Genomic DNA, 20,014 nt, shown 5'->3' on the forward strand with positions numbered 1-20,014 from the left:
GAATCACAAGATCATGACCTGAGCTGAAGTCGGATGCTTAACCAACTGAGCCACCCAGGCACCCCTCCCTCTAAAATATTTAAGACACATCTATATATTAGTTTGAGCCATTCATACCAATATGTTCACATATATCAAGATTGATACGTTACTACATTGCTTTCAGATACTTTTGTGCTTATCCATTTCTTGTTTTCATTTGTGTTTTATAGCATATACTCCCTAGTACTTAAGGACTGAGTAGAATTTAAAGATTCAAGGAAAAAAAGTCACTAATTCTAATTATATTTTCTTCCTTTGTATGTATGTGTGTATATATATATATACATACATATAGGCATATATGTATATATATATATATATATATATATATAGGTATATATAGGTGTATATATATAGGTTATATAGGTAACCTGGTGATTCAAAGCCAGTCAAAAATTACAAGGTAGTTTAGAAATTTTAAGAATGACTAATGAAAAGACTTCATCCAGATGTGCTATTTTATCCTGGTCACCAGAAAGGAAGAACCCAACCCTTTCCTCCATAAAAAATGTTTGTGCATTGTCTTCCATAGCTTTCATCCATTAAATAAAACTCCAAATGAATCTAAATATCTTGCACTGCACTTTGATTCTACATCATTTTGAAAATTTGTTCAGGAATAGCAAATATTAAAGGAAAAAGAGATGAAACCTTTTGTTGTCAGTTACTCTTCTGGACTTTCTCAATGAAAAGGCCGGATTATTTAGACCGAGTGAAAACAACATTATGAATGAAGACAAGTGAGTTGAAAGTTTTTAAAACAAGATTTCAAATTGTTTATTAGTGTTTGAGATGAGATCGAATTTAAATGTCATAAAAGGAAAATTGCTAAATTGCTATTAAATTATTGCTACTAATGAAGAGTGTAAGTGGCTTTGCCAGTAGGTAGAATAATAAAACAGCAACATTTATGGTTTGAAGTTTTTGTGGCACATACAACTTTCTTTTCATAGGTCTTCTGTTTCTGGTACAGTGGTATCCTCTGTAGGTTCAGTTGTTATCACTATAGGAATATTCTCAGATATCCATCCCTTAGGAGTCCTATTAAAGGACCGTCTGCCAGAAAGAGGATTGGCAAAACCCATAAACCTGGGATCTGTTAGGAGTAGTAGCTCAAAATCTGGAACCTTGAATTTAACCATCTTTGATGCTTTTTCAAAACCTCCAAATGGGGTAGCAACTCTGTGGGAAGTGAAAAGAAAAGAATATGTTAATTAATTTTCAAATTCACTTGCCAATAAATAGAAAACAATTTAATTCATGATTTTATGGGCATGTCGTTATGTTATATTCTTTGTATGATTTTCAGGTTTTCACCTCTGAGGCAAGCATTTTTTTTTTAAGGACTATGCTTTTAAGATAATAAATTGGTGTAAATTCCTTTGTATGTACTTTTAGTTGATGACTAAATTATCTATTCCTTACACCCTGAACTCCCTGAAAATGTTTCTTGCCTTTGTGCCTTTGCTACCAGTGTTTCCCCTGCTTAAGATATTTCTTCCTTGCCTTCTCTCCACCTGTGTCCGTCTTGTGCCCTTTAAGTTCCAACTCCCCTCCAATTATTCCAGCCCACACACCCTTCTTTAGCCAAATTCCTGTAGCATCCATTGCTTTATGTCAGTTATTTGGTGCTTACGACATGGTACTTTGTATTGTTAGCTTTTTTTTCATAATATGATTTGGTTTGAGTTTGGGTTTTAATAATATGGTTTGGTATAATTTGTGAATTATAAACTCTTTGAAGACAAATAGTATGTCTTTTGTATCTTTCTAGCTCTACCTCAAAACTCTCAGTATTCTGTTTTTATTTTGAATAAAGACCAACTTCTTATCTTGGCATTCAAGGTCCAACATAAAATTCTAGCTGTGTTTGATTTAGCCATTAATTTATTTATTCATTTAGTGCCAGGCACATTTTCAATGTTAGGGGTATAGCAGTGAACATTGTAGTCAATGTTTGAGCCCTTATATTCTAACAAAGGAGACAGAAAATAAAAAAATAAACATATAGACAAAACATTCAAGACTAATGAGAGCTATGCAGAAAATTAAGGTAGTATGATATAATAAAGCATAAATGAATGACTAGATAGTCAGGGAAGACTTCTCTGAAGAGGTGACATTTAAACTGTCATCTGAGGATGAGAAGTTAGCCATGGGCAGTACAGCTGAAGCACATCAGCATTTCAGGAAGAGGGAGTAGTTAATGCAAAGAATCTAAGGCAGAAATAATGTTCGGGAAAAGAAGGAAAGCCTACATTGGTAGACCAGTAGGTAAGGGGTTGGTAGAGAGAAGAGAGGACAGAGGGGTGTATTGTACGGGACTTTGTCCAAGTAAGGAATATGAATTTCATTGTCAGTGTGAAGGGAAACACCGTAAAATGTTAAACAGGGAGTAGTGTAACCTGATTACATTTTTGTAAAGTTTACTCTGGCTGCTTTCTCTGCAAATAGATTATAGGAGGACAAGAGTGAAAGGAGAGAAGACATTGTGACAATTCAAGTGAGACATGATGGTGGCTTGGATTTCAAGTGTTTTCCATGAAGATGTAAAGAAGCAGGTGGTTTCAGGATGTGTTGAGCAGAGTCAACAGGATTTTTTGATAAAATGGATAAAAATTGTGGGGGAAATAAAGAAACCAAGAATTGGTTTTGTGTTTAGAGTTTTAGCAACTGGCTGGTGGAATACAGAAAGGAACAGGTTGGGTGTGTGGGTGGAAAAGAATGTTGACATCCTAGTGGAAGGTCAATCATGCTGGTTTGCCCTCTTCTCTTTCATGCACCCTTTGTTCCAGCCAAACTGAATGCACAGCTTGCTCTTCACCTTATTCTCTCCTACCTTTACTCATACTCCTTTTCTTTGTTGGTATACTCTTACACTTCTTGCTACATTTCTAAATCTCCATTAGGTTATAACTGTAAGTTCTTTTTTTTTTTTTTAATCTTTTTTAACATTTATTTATCTTTGAGAGAGAGAGAGAGAAAGAAAGAGTGCAAGAGGGGGAGGGGCAGAGAGAGAGAGGAAGACACAGAATCTGAAGCAGGCTCCAGGCTCTGAGCTGTCAGCACAGAGCCTGATGTGGAGCTCAGACTCACGAACTGTGAGATCATGACCTGACCCGAAGTCAGATGCTTAACTGACTGAGCCACCCAGGCACCCCTATAACATAAGTTCTAATCTGCACTTCCAAATTATCTAGTTCTTTAGTATGTTATTTAAGTAACATACGTAGCTTTCTTCTGGAAGCTTTCTCTGATCTCCCACAGCCCAAAGTAGTTCTTTCCCCTCTAAGTTTTCATGGACTCTATCTTTACCTCTCATCTCACCCCATTTCCTATTTTCCATTATATCCATTGATATATCTGCTTTATTTTTTGCCAAACTGTACTCCAGGAGGACTGGAATTCTCTCTCATGTATCTTTGTAACTCATTACAATATACTTGTGTAATGCATTGTACCTAGAAGATCCTCGTACACATCTGGACAGTGCAACTGGCAAGACTATACAGATTCTCCAATAATGTGGAAATTATTTTAAAGCCTGGAAGAGATCTGATTTTCTTTATAGCTCAGTCACTCTGTGATCTTTCTTGAATATCTTAATTTCTGTGTGGCAATAGTGAGGGGCCATGGACTCTAGTTAGGTAAGGAGAAAGTGGTTGATGGACTTTGAGAGATGGGATGGCTTTAACGTGTGGGGCTAAAGTATTATTGAAGGAAAGATGACGAAGTGAAAGGTAAAATTACAATGTGATAGAGAGTGGAATGTTTGAAATTGAGATTTTGAAAGAGACACAGGTATTGGTGATGACAAACTTTAAGAAAAACCAAGAGTGACTGAGGTGGGATTGAGAAAGCTATCCTTAAAATTAAACAAAGTCTTGAAAGGGAGGAGAGTTCAGTGGCTCGTACATGGATCCTGAAGCCACAAAGAAGTAAGACAGGAATAGTACTGGGGAGGAAGACAGGGAGCCAGACACTAAAATCTTCAGTGAGGGGAATGTCTACAAAATGAATAGATCACACTCAGATATCACCTCACACCAGTCAGAGTGGCCAAAATGAACAAATCAGGAGACTATAGATGCTGGAGAGGATGCGGAGAAACGGGAACCCTCTTGCACTGTTGGTGGGAATGCAAATTGGTGCAGCCACTCTGGAAAACAGTGTGGAGGTTCCTCAAAAAATTAAAAATAGACCTACCCTGTGACCCAGCAATAGCACTGCTAAGAATTTACCCAAGGGATACAGGATTACTGATGCATAGGGGCACTTGTACCCCTATGTTTATAGCAGCACTCTCAACAATAGCCAAATTATGGAAAGAGCCTAAATGTCCATGAACTGATGAATGGATAAAGAAATTGTGGTTTATATACACAATGGAGTACTACATGGCAATGAGAAAGAATGAAATATGGCCCTTTGTAGCAACGTGGATGGAACTGGAGAGTGTTATGCTAAGTGAAATAAGCCATACAGAGAAAGACAGATACCATATGTTTTCACTCTTATGTGGATCCTGAGAAACGTAACAGAAACCCATGGGGGAGGGGAAGAAAAAAAGAAAGAGGCTAGAGTGGGAGAGAGCCAAAATATAAGAGACTCTTAAAAACTGAGAACAAACTGAGGGTTGATGGGGGGTGGGAGGGAGGGGAGGGTGGCTGATAGATATTGAGGAGGGCACCCTTTGGGATGAGCACCGGGTGTTGTATGGAAACCAATCTGACAATAAATTTCATATATTGAAAAAAAAATGAATAGATGACCTCAACAATGGCTGAACAGATAGTACATGGTGTCACATGGTATAGAATCTCTGTCTTGTTTCCCATAATTTTGTCTTCCAGTAATTTTCTCCTCTGAAGAGCAGCATGTTTTATTTTCTATTGCATCTATATTCAAGATGACTCACCTTATGATATTTTCCCCAAATTGCTGTGGAAGATATGGATAACAACAGGTCACTGATTGGTTCAGTAACCTCAGCCTAAGTTAGTACTCAGCAATCATATCAGTATAGACTTTCATGTCCAGAGTAAAACTGTTACTCTGGAGGTATAAGAGAGATCGGTTTAGAAAGAACTTGAAGAACTTAGATTATCATTCAGGTCCTTTATGATTATTGAACTTCAGAAGGCATAGTGATGATGCAAGCTAATATTTATTGATTGAGTACTGTATACCAGACACTTTTTAAAGTGCTTCTCAAACTCTCTTGGTAGGGGAGTCACATTGGGATCTTGTTACAGTGCATCCACTAATCCAGTCAGTCTAGTGTATATCCTGAGATTCCACATCTCTAACCAGTTCCCAGGTAATGCCATTGATACTGGTCTGTGGATCATACTTTGGGTACAAAGACTTTACATGATTTTTTCATAAATCCTCACAACCTTATAAATTGGTTCTACTTCTATCCCTATTTAATAAATAAGCCTGAGACACAGCTAAGCTAAATGACTTGCTCAAAGTCACTTTCTATTAAGTTATAGAACTAGGATTTATACCCAGGCTGCCAGACTCATGGGAGGCCTGCTTTTCTAGTCACTATCCTATACCACACCTTGACAAGAAAATTCTTAAGGAATATTGGGCCTTCTGAGATCACTTTCTAAGTAGAGATGTGTGTTTAGGGATGTCAACCTACCTGGGCTTTGTCTAAGTGATATAAAACCAGGTTGCTGTCACATTCACGATGCAACTAGCTGATTCAATATCCCACATTTTGTCATTTGATTTACTAAACTGAAGGGTCTTTATGACTCAGATTTGATTTAAACTTCTTATTCTTGGATGTCCAAGATGTCCAAGACAATATTTTATCATTTTAGAAGCTGGCTATTATATAGCAATAGTTTGTTCATTTGAGATTCATTCATTTATTCATGCAACAAATTACTGATGGTTTATTATGTCTAAACACCCTATCTGTGCTAGGAGTTCAAGGATGGAAAGATTGCCATAGGTCTTACAGACAAGTAAAAAGTGAAACACGGGGAAGAAACAACACATCATTGAATATGACAGTTGCTCCAAGGGAAGAGTATCTATGCAGAGAAGCTTAGGGTAAAAGCACCTTAGTCTGCCTGGTTGGTCAGTAACCACTTCTTAAGAAGCCTAGGGTAAGGACCAGCTACATTAATTTGTATGGTCCAATGCAAAATAAAACCTTAGAGATTCTTATTAAAAAAAATTGTTAAGAATTTCAAGGCAAAGACAGCAAAGTACTGAAACCCAAGCAGAGCCCTTCAAAGCGTGGGCACCCCAGGTGACTGCACAGGCTTCACATCTATTCCTGGGAGTTTAAGAATATGCACATGCTCACAAAACTTAATGGGTAATCATTTCACAGTATATACACATATCAAGTCATTATGTAGTACACCTAAAACTAATGCAATGTTATGTGTCAATTATATCTCAGGAAAAAAAAAATGGTTAGCCATGAGTTGACTGTTTAAGCAGAATGGCTGTTACATAGAGGTTCATTATACCATCCTCTCTTCTTTTGTATATGTTGCATATTTCCCATTACTAAGTTGTTTTGCTTGTTTGTTTAAAAAAAATATATGTTTATCCATTGGATGCAAGAGGCTGGAGTTGAACATTTCCATAATTAGGCTGAATTTGGCCAATTCTTAAAAAACCTTAATTTCAGGGGCACCTGGGTGGCTCAGTCGATTAAGCCTCTGACTTCGGCTCACGTCATGATCTTGCAGTTCATGGGTTCAAGCCCCATGTCAAGCTCTGTGCTGACAACTCAGAGCCTGGAGCCTGCTTCACATTCTGTGTCTCCCTCTCTCTCTCTGCCCCTCCCCTGCTCACACTCTGTCTCTCTCTTTCTCAAAAATGAATAAACTTAAAAAAAAATCTTAATTTCAAATCTTAATTTCAGAATGAATTTTGCTCATTTATTTTTCTAAATCAAAGAATAAATGTTCTTCTGCCACTGAAATCTAACATTTGAGTTTGACATTTAATGCATCACTTTTTACCTTTTTGTTCAGTTCAGTTTTGTTTTTCCTTCCCAATTTGTAGGTCATTTTCTTCTGTTATAAATGAAAACATTCCATTCTGGTCCACCACCCATCTCCTACCTCCTACCAGTGATCCAGTGAAAGATTGTTGTTTGAAAAGCTGCGTTTTCTTTTCTTTGGCACCAGAGAGACTGTATCCTGTTTGTTTGAATGTTTATTGCCCTCAGCATACAAAGTAAAAAAAGTCTATCAACAGAGATGTTAAAGAGTCAATGTGAGAGATCATTTGTAAGATTTTTAAGATATCTGTAAATAGTGTCAAGTTTTAGTCAAAGGTAGTGAAGCGAAAATTTCCACTTAAAGATTTGGAATGTTCTATTAAAAGATGACTGCGCACCTCTATAATTCTTGTAACATAAATTCTTCAAACATAGATCTGACTTAAAAATGATTTTTACACTTTGTCATCTGTGCAGTGAATAATAAGCATGTTTCACTCAGATTCACAGTTAATAGATGCTATCTTGATTATTTTGATCGATCAGTAATAGGGTTGCATTTGTTAAGACTAATAGTGCTTGACGTATAATATGCCCGTAGTAATTACTGATTATTCTATAAGTTAAAGAATTATGTAAAATGGTTGTATAGAAATTAAAATAAATATTCTACTGAATACACATGCATGTAATACATTTAAAGCCACTTCTATAATCATAGATATATACAGATGAGGAAACTAACATAAGGAGGGTTTAAGTGACATACTCAAAGTCATACAGCTTTTTTAAGAAGAGCTGGAAAGCTCCTTGTTCCTAGTTTACTTTTCTTCACATGTTAAGAAGGCTTAACATAGTATTACTTGAATAAAGCATAATATTTAAATAAACTAAAAATGAGTACAAGAATACAAAGTTGTTTTAAACCATGGGCCATTTTGAATATATGATTAGACTTTGGAGCCAATTCTTACCCAGTTCATTATCACTGCTGAATGATGTTAGACTGTGTCTTAACCTTATATGCTTTATTAACAATATCCAGGGATCGAGCCCCACATTGGGCTCTGTGCTAAGCCTCTCCCTTCATCTGGCCCTTCCCTGCTCTCTCTCTCTGTCTCTCTCTCTCTCTCTCTCCCTCTCTCTCTCTCAAACACACACACACACACACACACACACACACAATATCTAACAATTATGTATAATAATATGGTGTTACCAAATAATATTATTTTACTCTTTGCAAAGGAATTAGGGAATATTTGGAGACTGCTTATTTCCCTTCCTTCCTGTTGCTCTATTTTATTTTTGCAAAAGTGAAAGAAAAGATATATTAGAAGTCTTATAATAACATTTAGTTAAGATATAGAAGGGAAATGATATATCTTATTACATTTTATTTTTAAATAAATGTTTTTTTTTCTCATAATCTTGAGTTTTGTTAAAATAAAGTCTTGGTTAATAACCTATAACAGAAAAGGTATTAACCCAATTCGTACCTGGAAATTATTTTAACCTCTCTATTACATGGCTGGAATGTGTTCTAGACTAATTTGATGAATGGCTTTTATCACATCTAATTTATAATAGATACCTATTGAGATTATTTTGCCTATGTGATTTTTAAAATTTAGTTGAAGTGTAAGATACACTAAAAAAAAGTATACAGATCATAAGGCAAAATTTAGTGAATATTATTTATTTTCTAATTATTTGATAGTAGTATAAAAATATAATTTTTATGTTGACTTGTACTCTGTGGTTGTACTAAATTTATTTACTAATTCTGATTACTAATCTGCTGCTTTTGAATTTCCTATGGACATAATCCTGCCATTTGTGAATAAGGATAGTTTTATTTTTCCTTTCCTATTCTTACACCTTTTGTTTATTATTATTATAATTTCATTGTCTAAAAAGTGTCAAAAAACAACTTCTCTGTCTGAAAATGTGTATGTAAGTGTGTTTTTTATTTTAACTTTTACCTTTAAAGAATATGTTCACTGGAAATAGAATTATAGGCTGGCAGTTATTTTTTTTTTTCATTTTTAAGGTGTTATTCCATTGTCTCTTATAATTCCAGTTGCCTTATTTTTACCCTATCTGTACTATCTGTGCAAAGCCTGATGTGGAGCTTGAACCCAGGAGCCATGAGATCATGAGCCAAAGTCAGACACTCAAACAACTGAACCACCCAGGCACCCCCAATGTTTTCTATTTTTAAGTAATCTCTACACCCAATATGAGGCTTGAACTCACAATTTTGAGATTAAGAGCTGCATGCTCTACCAACTGAGCTAGCCAGGCTTCCCAATTTTGAAAACTTCTTAGCTATTAACTCCTCAGATATTGTTCTCGCTTATTTTCTCTCTTATTCCCTCATAAGACTCTATTGGCATTTTTTATTACTGTCCCAAGTGCATCTTCTGCTATTTTACTGCATTTTGAGTCCTTTTGATCATTTTCTGTATCAGTTTATGAATCCACTCTTCAGCTGTGTTTCATCTGCCATGAAGTCTATTTGTTTAATCTTTAAAAAAATTTATCATTAAATATAATGCAAATATAGAAAACTGATTAAAATGTACAATAGCTTATTATAAAGCAAATAACCTTGTAACTACTACACATGTGAAAAGTTTCTCCAGAAGCCCACATGTGCCTGCTCAATCCCAATCCTCTCCTGATGCTAGTAGTAGTAAATGTTTTGACTTTATGGTAATATAAGTTTATAAAATATAAAAAAAAAACCTTTCTTTATATGTTAATAACCCACATCTGTATCTCTAAATACTCATGGTTTAGTTTTGCCTGTCTTTTTAAAATGTCTTTTAAATCATTTTTACATATGGGATTTTCCTTTAATCTGTTCCTTGCATTTATTTATTGAAAATACTGGATCATTTGTCCCATAGAGTTTCCCACAGTCTGAATTTTACTGATTATATTCCCTTGGTATTTTTAACATGTTTGTCTGTTCTTTGTATTTCCTATAACTTTTATATGGGGCAGAGGGAGGAAGAGAGAGGGAGAGAGAGAGAGAGAGAGAGAGAGAGAGAGAGAGACAATCTTAAGCTATGAGCTCAGCACAGAGCCTGATTCAGGGCTCAATCTCATGACTCTGATATCATGACCTGCGCTGAATCAAGAGTTGGGCGCTTAACTGACTAAGCCACTCAGGCACCCCAGTCCTTTGACTTCCTCATTTCAGTTATTATATGAATACTTCATTTTATTTTGCTTCATTTTACTGAGCTTTGCAAATATTGAATTTTTACAAATTACAGGTTTGTGGCAACCCTGTGTCAAGAAAGTGTATTTTTCCAACAGCATTTGTTCATTTCATATTTCTGTGTTACATTTTGGTAATTCTCACAATATTTCGAACTTTTCATAATTATTAAACTTGTGGTGATCTGTGATCAGTGATTACGACTTGCTGAAACCTCAGATGATGGTTAGCATTTTTTATCAATAAAGTATATTTTAATTAAGGTAGTACATGTTGTTTTACACATAATGCTATTGCATGCTTAATATTTCATAGTATAGTGTAAATATAATTTTATATGCACTGCGAAAACAAAAAATTCATTTGACTCGCTTTATTGTGATAATTTGCTTTATTAACAGTGCTCTAGAACTGAACCCACAATATCTCCAAGTTATGTCTGTATATTTTCACTTTTGTAGAACTTCCATTTGATTCTCTTTTTAAAAACATTTCCAGTCTGCTGATATTCTTTGTCCTGTTATCTATTTTCTTGAACATATTATTCACAATTATTTTAGAGTATCCAACATTCCAATAATTGGATCTTTTGTGTGTCTGTTTCTTTTGTTTATTATTTTTCTCTTTATTTTTAGTCATTTGGTCTTGTCTCATAGTATGCTTGTCTCATACTATGTCTCATAGTAATTTTAATTGACTGATAAGCATGTGTACAAAAATTGTAGAAATAATTTGAGTCTTGGAATGGTGTTCTCTTCCCTCCAGAGATGATTTACTTTTGTCCATGGCAGGCAGTTTGACATAAAGGAATTGATTTTTATCCAATCTAGGATAGGATATAGATCTTATATCTGCTAGGCCTCTCCCCCTAGCAGACCCTATATTCCTGTTTTTGGCCTTCCCAGATTCAAGATTGATAAAGGTTTGCTCACTATTTCTGCTTCTTCTTAGTTGTTGCCAATAAATCAGCAAATGCCTTAAGAGGAAAAGTGGTACCAAATGTTGGGTTTATATCTCTAAATGTCCCTCATATCTAGGATTTTGGCCTTCAAGTCCTTACTTTGTTGGTAGCGCTTTTTTTTTTTGTTTGTTATAATGTTCATGTATTTTTGAGAGAGAGAGGCAGAGCGCGAGCAGGGGAGGGACAGAGAGAGAAGGAGACACAGAATCCAAAGCAGGCTCCAGGCTCTGAGCTGTCAGCACAGAGTCCAACGTGGGGCTCAAACCCATGAACTGTGAGATGGTGACCTGAGCCGAAGTCAGACGCCCAACGGACTGAGCCACCCAGGCTCCCCTCTTGGTAGCTTTTTAATCACTTTATAATAACTAGCTTTTCTACTTATTTTTATGAAGTTGTTCTAATATAAACTAGTCTTCCATAGCTGGAAATAGATTTCCACTTCCTACCTATGTAACTTTTTATACTCATTTATTTAGCAAACATTTAAGACAAAGATCATGATTATGTTGTTTGTTTCTTAAGTAGGCTTTTCAAACAATGTGTGAAATAGACAAGGCCTTAAACTTGTGTAGCAAGTTACATATACTTTAAGGACAAAAAGAATCTTAAAGCTACCCGTTAGGGATTGCCTACGTATCATCCTATTTTGTTTCATCTATTATTTGACAGTAATAAAGAATCTAAGAATATTGCAGCATTATTTACAACAGCCAAGATATAGAAGTAGCCCAAGTGTCCCTCAATAGATGAATGAATAAAGAAGATGTGGAGTAAAATATACACAAAGGAATACTACTCGGTCATAAAAAGGATGAGATCTTGTCATTTGCAACAACATGGATGTGCCTAAAGGGTATCGTGCTAAGTTAAATAAATCAGAGAAAATTCACTTATATCTGGAATCTAAAAAAAAACAAAACAAATGAATAAACAAACAAACAAAAAGCAGAATCAGACATATAAATACAGAGAGCAAACTGATGGTTGCCAGAGAGGAGGGAGGTTGGGAGCATGCGCAAAATCAGTGAAGGAGAGTGGGAGATACAGGCTTCCAGTTTATGTAATGAATGCCATGTGAATAAAAGTACAGCATAGGGAATATAGTCAATGGTATTATAATAGCATTGCATGGTGACAGATGGTAGCTATACTTGTGGTGAGCACAGAATAATGTATAGAGTTGTTGAATCACTATGTTGTACATGTGGAATTCACATAACACTGTGTATCAACCATGCTAAAATTAAAAAAAAAATTATCATTACTTATTTGCTATCTCATAAAATCAGTGAAAGTGACTAAATAAATATTGGCATATGTGTATGAAATGACATTTGTACACATTAAAATGATATAGATGCACATTTACTTATATCAAATTATGCTCATAAAAGAATCTAAGAATACAGTAATATTAACATTAAGCTGTAAAGTTTTTATTTCTATATTGATGTATATATAACAAAATAAAATTTTCTCAAGTAAAGGAGAAATATTAAGAGGTTCTCTCTCTCTCTCTCTCTCTCTCTCTCACACACACACACACACGCACACACACACAATGTTACATTTACAAAAGCCTTGATTTAACACAGGAAACCACAGTTCCTAATTGGATGGTATTGTGTTCCCTGAAATAGCATTCACTTGGTATTTATACAATCAGTAAGCATCTGTTTATAGCCAGCCCAAATGTACCAGTGTGTTTGTAAAACTGGAAAACAAACTGTTCAGCAGGCATGGGGTGGTAAAGCCACAAAATACACCAGAAGTCACACAGCATCTCTAAAGCACTAATCTCAAAAACAAACCTCAATTATTTCATTATTTTCCATTTTCCCTTAGTGTTTTACTTTTTATAATTTTCTACCCTCCCATTTTGGAAAAAAGTTGTATCATTGATTAGAAAGGGCCTCCAATCTCCTTTCCTTGATACATCTCAATCCCTCCTTAAATTCTATGGTATACCTCATTTATGCAACAGAAATATACTACCTACTATTAGTAACATATATAATACTATTAGTATTACTAATAATGCTAATAAGTATTAATAATGGTAATAATAGTAATAGTAGTAATAATGCTAATGTTAGGTGTAATCCTAGTAGATCTATTACTAATAATAGGCATAATATTAACACCATTATTATAGTAGTGTGTGAAAACTAAGTATAATTTATAAGTACTGAGGAAGGTCACTAATTAAATGCAGGCTTTGTGGTATTCTTTTGTAAATAAAAAAGTTACTCCTTAATTTATTAATTTTCAAATGAATCGTCATTAAGCAGTCTATTAATTGGTTCTACTTTTCTGTGGGTCCAAAACAGCATACTGGAGATATTTTACTCTAAAATGAAAATCAGGGGCACGCTCAGTCGATTAAGTGTCCGACTTCCGCTGGGGTCATGATCTCACGGTTTGTGAGTTCAAGCCCAGCGTGTGGCTCTGTGCTGACAGCTCAGAGCCTGGAGCCTGCTTCAGATTCTGTGTCTCCCTCTCTCTCTGCCCCTCCCCCGTCACACTCTGTATCTGTCTCTCTCAAAAATAAATAAACGTTAAAAAAAACTTTTAGACAAAAATCAAATGATCAAAGAATGGATTATAATACCATTAAAAATATATCTAAAATAGCCATGGGAATTATTAAAATTGGGTAGCAGGGAGAAATAAATATCCATTGTGAATACTATCATGCAGATATTATTTGGCAATAATTTTGGTAGCATAAATTTTGGTTTATCCATGTGCTGGAGTCTTGAACCACAAATCCTTAAATTACCTTTAATCTGGTTTAAAAAGTGTAAATTGGGACCTAGAGTTACACAGTAATTCTCATTGTCCTATATGTAATTTCTGAAATTCTTGAATAGCATTGTCATTTGAAACAACACATAAACACTAATATCAACCTTTGAATGAGAAATTATTAGTTTTTGGAAAAACTTTTTAATAAAATTATGTTAATAAAATTTTTTTTAAAAACATTCTATAATGTGGGAAATAATCTTGATGTTGTAACAGTGATAGTTTCTGAATCACTGCCTTCATTTTTATAGTAAAAAACCAAGATTTGCCATATTAATAATATTGCAAAAATGAGTCCTTGCCTAGGCTTAGGAGTTACCCTATATTGCCATTTTGAGTCTCTTCTTAAAAGAAATTTTCTTTTTCTACCAGAAAATTCAGTTCTCCATACCATGATATAAAAGCCTTGGTGTTTCACGCCAACAGCGTCACCCAGGATAATTGGATTACCTGTTAAAGCTCCTGTAATCAGGCAGTTCTGCCTTTCCTTCAGGCTTGAAAAATTTAGGGTATAAAGCCTCTAAAAGCTCCGGATCACCGCTAATGGCTTGTTCCCAGGGAGACTGATAGTACTTAGGGACAGCCGTGGTGTTGAACTTTTCAGGAGGAATTTCCTTCAGTGGTCCAGAATATCCTTTGGAAAAATATAGCAAGAATAAATAAACACCGAGTGCCTAGGATTACAGAACTCCACCTAACATTTTACCATGTTTAATTTTTCAAGCGGGGGTGAATTTACGAAGAATGCGTCCTTTTTATGATCTCTCAGACAACAGTCTGAAACTGTAAGACATTTTTAACCCCTTTAAATTTGTGGAATTTTCAGAAGAAACCACTTTTGTCAACATTTAATTATACCAAATCATACAGTTATTTCTTTCTTGATTATCTTTAGTATGTATTTGTTCAATGAAACTATTCATTTAATTTTGAAAAGTTGTTTCCCTTACATTAATTTATAGTAGGCTTTAGTTACCACAGTGAATGAATTAAGTTAAAGTTATATATATTGAGTGCCTACTGTGGTTCAAGTGCTGGGGAAATAGCCGTGAAGAAAAAACCTCCCTCCTCTGGGAGCTGATTCATTAGAGGTAATACTTAGGTCTTGTCTATCTTAAATCGCTGAGTGATCTGCAAACCGTTTAAGGTTCAGAATGGTGAAGTAATTTGTTTTCACCATCTTAGACCCTGATCTTATTCCCTGAGGAGTCCATCCCATGATTACTTTGTTCCTCAAGATTTCTTACGTAACTTTTCTGCTTCCGGTCTCACTTCCTCAACTTCTCGCGGGAGCTGGACATTTTTTATAAGTGCCGTTTAAAAATCACACGAATTTCTGGCATAAACTTTAAATCATGTTCACATGCATCAAGTGACATTCTTCAAGTTATTCAAAGGCAGCTGTGTACTCTCCATCTACACTACCATACCACCTCATTGTGTCGTTTGCATAATTCTCTTTTCCACTGTCAAAACTTTGGTCACTCTTTTTAAGTTTCTCTGATTCTCTTCTCTAAAATGTTTTCTATTTTCTTCTGTCAAATCACACCTATCCTTTCTTTACACTAAAGAGTTTATCTCCTCCAACAAATCTTGCAGTTATTTGTTTGCACTATTAATTTTCTTCTGATTGCCTTCAGTATCTCATGATAATCTCTTCTAATAATCTTTTTTTCTGCTTGCCACTTAGTTACTCAAAGCTCTTTTCTTATATTATCCATGCTGCCTAAAAAAATTCCATTTATATTCATGGCTTTGTAGCCTACATATTGATGATTGCACATTTTTAAATCCCCAAGACTTTCTGTTCAACCACCCATTACATTTGTCCAAACAAATATTCCCCTGCCATCCTTTATAACCTGTCTAGACCTATATGTGCCTGTTTCTAATATATTTAGCTTCTTCTTCTATACTGGTTACCTTAATGCTATCACTACCCTCAGATGCCCAAGACAGAAGCATTATGCTAAACTTTCCCTCATTCCCACAATAAATCACTAAGTATTACCATCTGTGCTTTTTAAGGACTTCTAAAATAGTGGCTCTTAAACTTTGTTGCTGAATAACTTTGGGCACATATTTAAAATGTGGATAGTGGGCTCTTCCCTCCAGAGATTTGATTTCGGTAAGTCTCAAGTATGGCTTACAAGTCTTAGGGAAGGGATTTGCAAAAAGAACATTGGGAAACCTTGCTCTAGAAAATTCCCTCTATCTTCTTCATTTTTGTTACCACTGCCTTGGTTTAAGCCTTGACCATCTCTTGCCTGGGCTTTCACAATAGCCTTCATACTAATCCTTTAGATCCCAACCCTTCCCCCATGTCCCACACTGCTGCCTGACTGACCTTTCTAACTGGAAAACCTGATCCTGTCACTGACTTCCCTTTCTCAGGGTGCTAAGATGGCTCCCCATGACAAAAGTCTAAATTACTCAGCATTGCACATGTGGCCTTAGCCCCATCCAGGGTAATGTCCTGCCATTCTCTTGTCCCTTTAATGCTCCAGAACTTGGGTCCACTCTACCTGAAGCTTGTTGTGTCCCCGTATGATTCCCTACTTGTTCCATTAGTTCCCTGTGCCTGGAATGTTTTTCTAATTCTTGCCACCTGCAAATTCCTATTTTAAGCCTTAGCTTGAAGTTACCTCTTCTATCTAGCCTTTCCTGTCTCCCTCAGAAAAGGAGAGTTACTTTCCTGGCATTTTGCATTTGTATTGTAAACATAACTCCATTATCATAACTATTACATTTTAATGTCCTCTTCCTTTCCTAAAAGTGATCAAATGTCAGCCATCTAGAAACTGGAAATTTTAGAATTTTATATTTTTAAAAATTCCTTGAAATCCCACTACCCCAATACAGTTATTTTATCTGTGTGTATTTTGTCTCAGTATTTTTCCACCAATAAACATAATGATCACATAACTATAATTCTAGTGTACATTCTAGTGTATTTTATTCCTAACCAACTTTGCTCAGGATACTTTTGAAGTTTCTACATCATGTTTGTAATAATTTTAAAGGTTTTATAACCTTTATTACATTGAAGGATGACAAGGGGTCTAATCTTTTCACATTTTTTTAATATTCCAAGTTTCCCAATTTCTTTTTATAAATAGAATTAACTAATAACTCTTTTCTGATGTGCTGATTTATAGGAAAGAATGTGCATATGTTTAAGCTCTCAGATACATTACATTTCAGCAATGCTACACGATAAAATTTCTTGTTTGATTTTAAAATAATGTCTTTAAGATAACATTTCAGTTCAAAGGAACTTAATTCCTGCAGTATTATGGCACTGTAATACTCTTATTGATTCATGTTTGAGAAAAGTTAGATTTTAGATACATGGCATGTTAACCAATAAATCTTTTTGCTAAATTAGGATAAACTGAAGTTTGCTTCCTCAATTATCAACCAAGGAGGAAGGATCCATTACTCTTGCTTCAGGACAAACTATCTGATAACTTCCAAAATCCTCCTTTTCTTAGTCTGTGTTAGATAGACATTTCCTAATATTTAATAATTGGATATATAGATTTAAAGAGCTCTATGAGTTTATAATTTTAAACTTTCTCTTTATATTTATTTATATTTATATATTCATATATATATTTCATTTATTTTGAAATAAATAAAATGCATATATGATATTGAATTATATATGCAGAGGCAAAGTGAGACCACAAATATAATGTGAACTTTTTCCTGTCTCCCTATGCATGAATTCCTTGAGGGTAGAGATGAATTTTTTTTTATTCCCTTTGTAATTACATAGTTTATAAAGATGACCACATAATAAAAGTTCTAACTTTGTGCTGAGAGTACTGGATTGAACCAACATAATAAGCCTTTCTATATGTCTTCTCTTTGCTATTTAAAAAAATAAACAAAAAAACACTCCAAACATTAGAAGGCAAGTAGTTGCCACATAGTGGTTGGAGCTAAAATAATATGTATGTATTCTATTATGTTTTAAGGATATAAAGTTGATAAGGAAAGGATTAACTTTAGCTAAGTACAATGGTACCCCACTTATCCTTTGTTTCACTTTCTGCGGTGTCAGCTAAAGGCAGTTATCATGGTCCTATCCTGTCCCCAAGCGGGTGCTCCTCCTTCTGATACGTGGTCAGAAAGTCAATAGTAGCCTAACACAAGGCCTTCTTCACTCACCTCACTACACCTCCCCATGCAAACATTTTATTATCTCACATCATCACAAGAAGACAGGAGAGTACAGAATAATAAGATATTTTGAAAGAGAGACGGAGACCACATTCACATATGTTTCATTATAGTATATTGTTATAATTGTTCTACTTTATTATTGTTGTTGTTAATCTCTGACTGTGCCTAATTTATAAATTCAACTTTATAGTAAGTATGTATGTATAGAAAAAACCATTGTATACATAGAATTCACTACTGTCCACAGTTTCAGGCACCCACTGGGGTCTCGGGCATATTCTTGTGGAAAAGGAGGACTACCATACTTTATTATATGTTTGGGACTATACTTATCAAACTTAATTCTCACAGCCCTGTGCAGTGAGATTTGTTTTCCTTATTTTACAGATTGAGGGAACTGAGATTCAAAGAGATTTACTTTATTTCCCAGCACAATTTTAAAATAGGCGGGGATGGAAGGAGCTAGGAGGCTGAACCCAGGTCTGTCTGATTCTAAAGCTTGTTTTTCTCCTGTGTGCTTAATGCTGTATATGTAAATCTGTTACCTGCTTTCCTACCATGAAAAAGGCTACTGGAAAACTAAGAACTTTATCACGATGCTTTACTTCAGAATTCTATGCATTCTAATTGTGTATTTGGTCTCCTTCAGTGTTATTTTATTGTATATATCAATACTTTTTCTCATTGTGGTGTTCAATAAGAGTGTCAGTAAATCTAAAGTCATCAATGACTGGCATTCAATTTACTTTTAAGTAAGATTAAATATGATACAGTTGCTTTACTTACATATTTTCAAAAACTATTGCTGTTGTTTGAGGAGAATTCTAGAATTACTTTTCCTAAATTTACTGTTTATAAAAATATGACATAAGTATTGCTAATTTCAAGATAAAAGTATTTGAACCTTTAAAAAATCTATACATTCTCTTGAGGAAATACTTGAAGGTACTTGCCATCAATTATTTTGAAAAGATGTTGTCTAAATAGATAATTTTTGTGATAGATTTAGTATTTCAAAATCTAACAGAATTTCTAAATAACATATACTGACTGGATAAGGATTTGGTTCTCTTTTAAGATATTAAACAAATATGCAATCTTAAAGAATTGCATTTAAAGTCCTCTAAGAAAGCAGAGAATAATAAAAGCAATCTCCACAAGGTCACCTTACAAGAGGCATCTGTAAATTTGGTGTCTGGATTTAATTCTTGATCAGTCAATATGAGCTTATAGCCATTCATAACCTCAGTTTCTTAATTTGTACAATGAGGATTGTAATAAATGTGTCAGAGTTATTTTGAAATTAAAGAAGACAATATATATCATAGCCCTTGATAAATTATAGTCCTATACAAATAGAATGTCAATATCATTACAAGTGATTCAATTTTTAATATAACAGATGATTGCCAACAAATACAATGAAACTTTTGAAAGAACATAGGAAATGTTTTATATGACTTCTTAGAACTAAATCTTTATGTTCATATTGAACTTAACCACAAAATAGACGTATGATAACCAAAGCCATGTCATTTAGATACCATTCATTGAAGGGTCCAAATGACCTGAGTCATATATTTAAGTACACACCAATTTTATTCTATTTATTTGATTTATTGTCTGTAAGGGGACAGTTACCTGGTGCAATGTTTTCTGGATTTGGGGGACTTCGTGGATCCGGGGTGTTGGGAGGAGTAAATGGGGCTTGTTGTGAGCCACCTTCCAAGTTGCTTCCATCCAGTTTCCCGTTCTGCATGGCAATGTTGTGCTGTATTTGATCAAAAGTAAACTCTGC

General features: G+C 34.7%; 1 protein-coding gene across 2 annotated transcripts in view; it reads right to left on the reverse strand.

Annotated features, from left to right (window-relative positions):
- Positions 1–787: 787 nt before the first annotated feature.
- The window catches only part of MYOZ2 (myozenin 2), a 40,733-nt gene continuing 21,506 nt past the window's right edge, over positions 788–20,014 (reverse strand). For both annotated transcript variants that reach the window (XM_007087612.3, XM_042982690.1), the window contains exons 4-6: positions 19,858–19,987; positions 14,476–14,659; positions 788–1,224 (exon numbers count right to left, since the gene is read on the reverse strand). In XM_007087612.3, coding sequence (XP_007087674.1) covers positions 990–1,224; positions 14,476–14,659; positions 19,858–19,987 — 549 coding nt within the window. In that variant the 3' untranslated portion in view covers positions 788–989. The remainder of the gene's footprint in view (positions 1,225–14,475; positions 14,660–19,857; positions 19,988–20,014) is intronic.

Source organism: Panthera tigris, chromosome B1 (genome assembly GCF_018350195.1).
Source record: "Panthera tigris isolate Pti1 chromosome B1, P.tigris_Pti1_mat1.1, whole genome shotgun sequence".
In the NCBI taxonomy this organism is placed as follows: domain Eukaryota; kingdom Metazoa; phylum Chordata; class Mammalia; order Carnivora; family Felidae; genus Panthera; species Panthera tigris.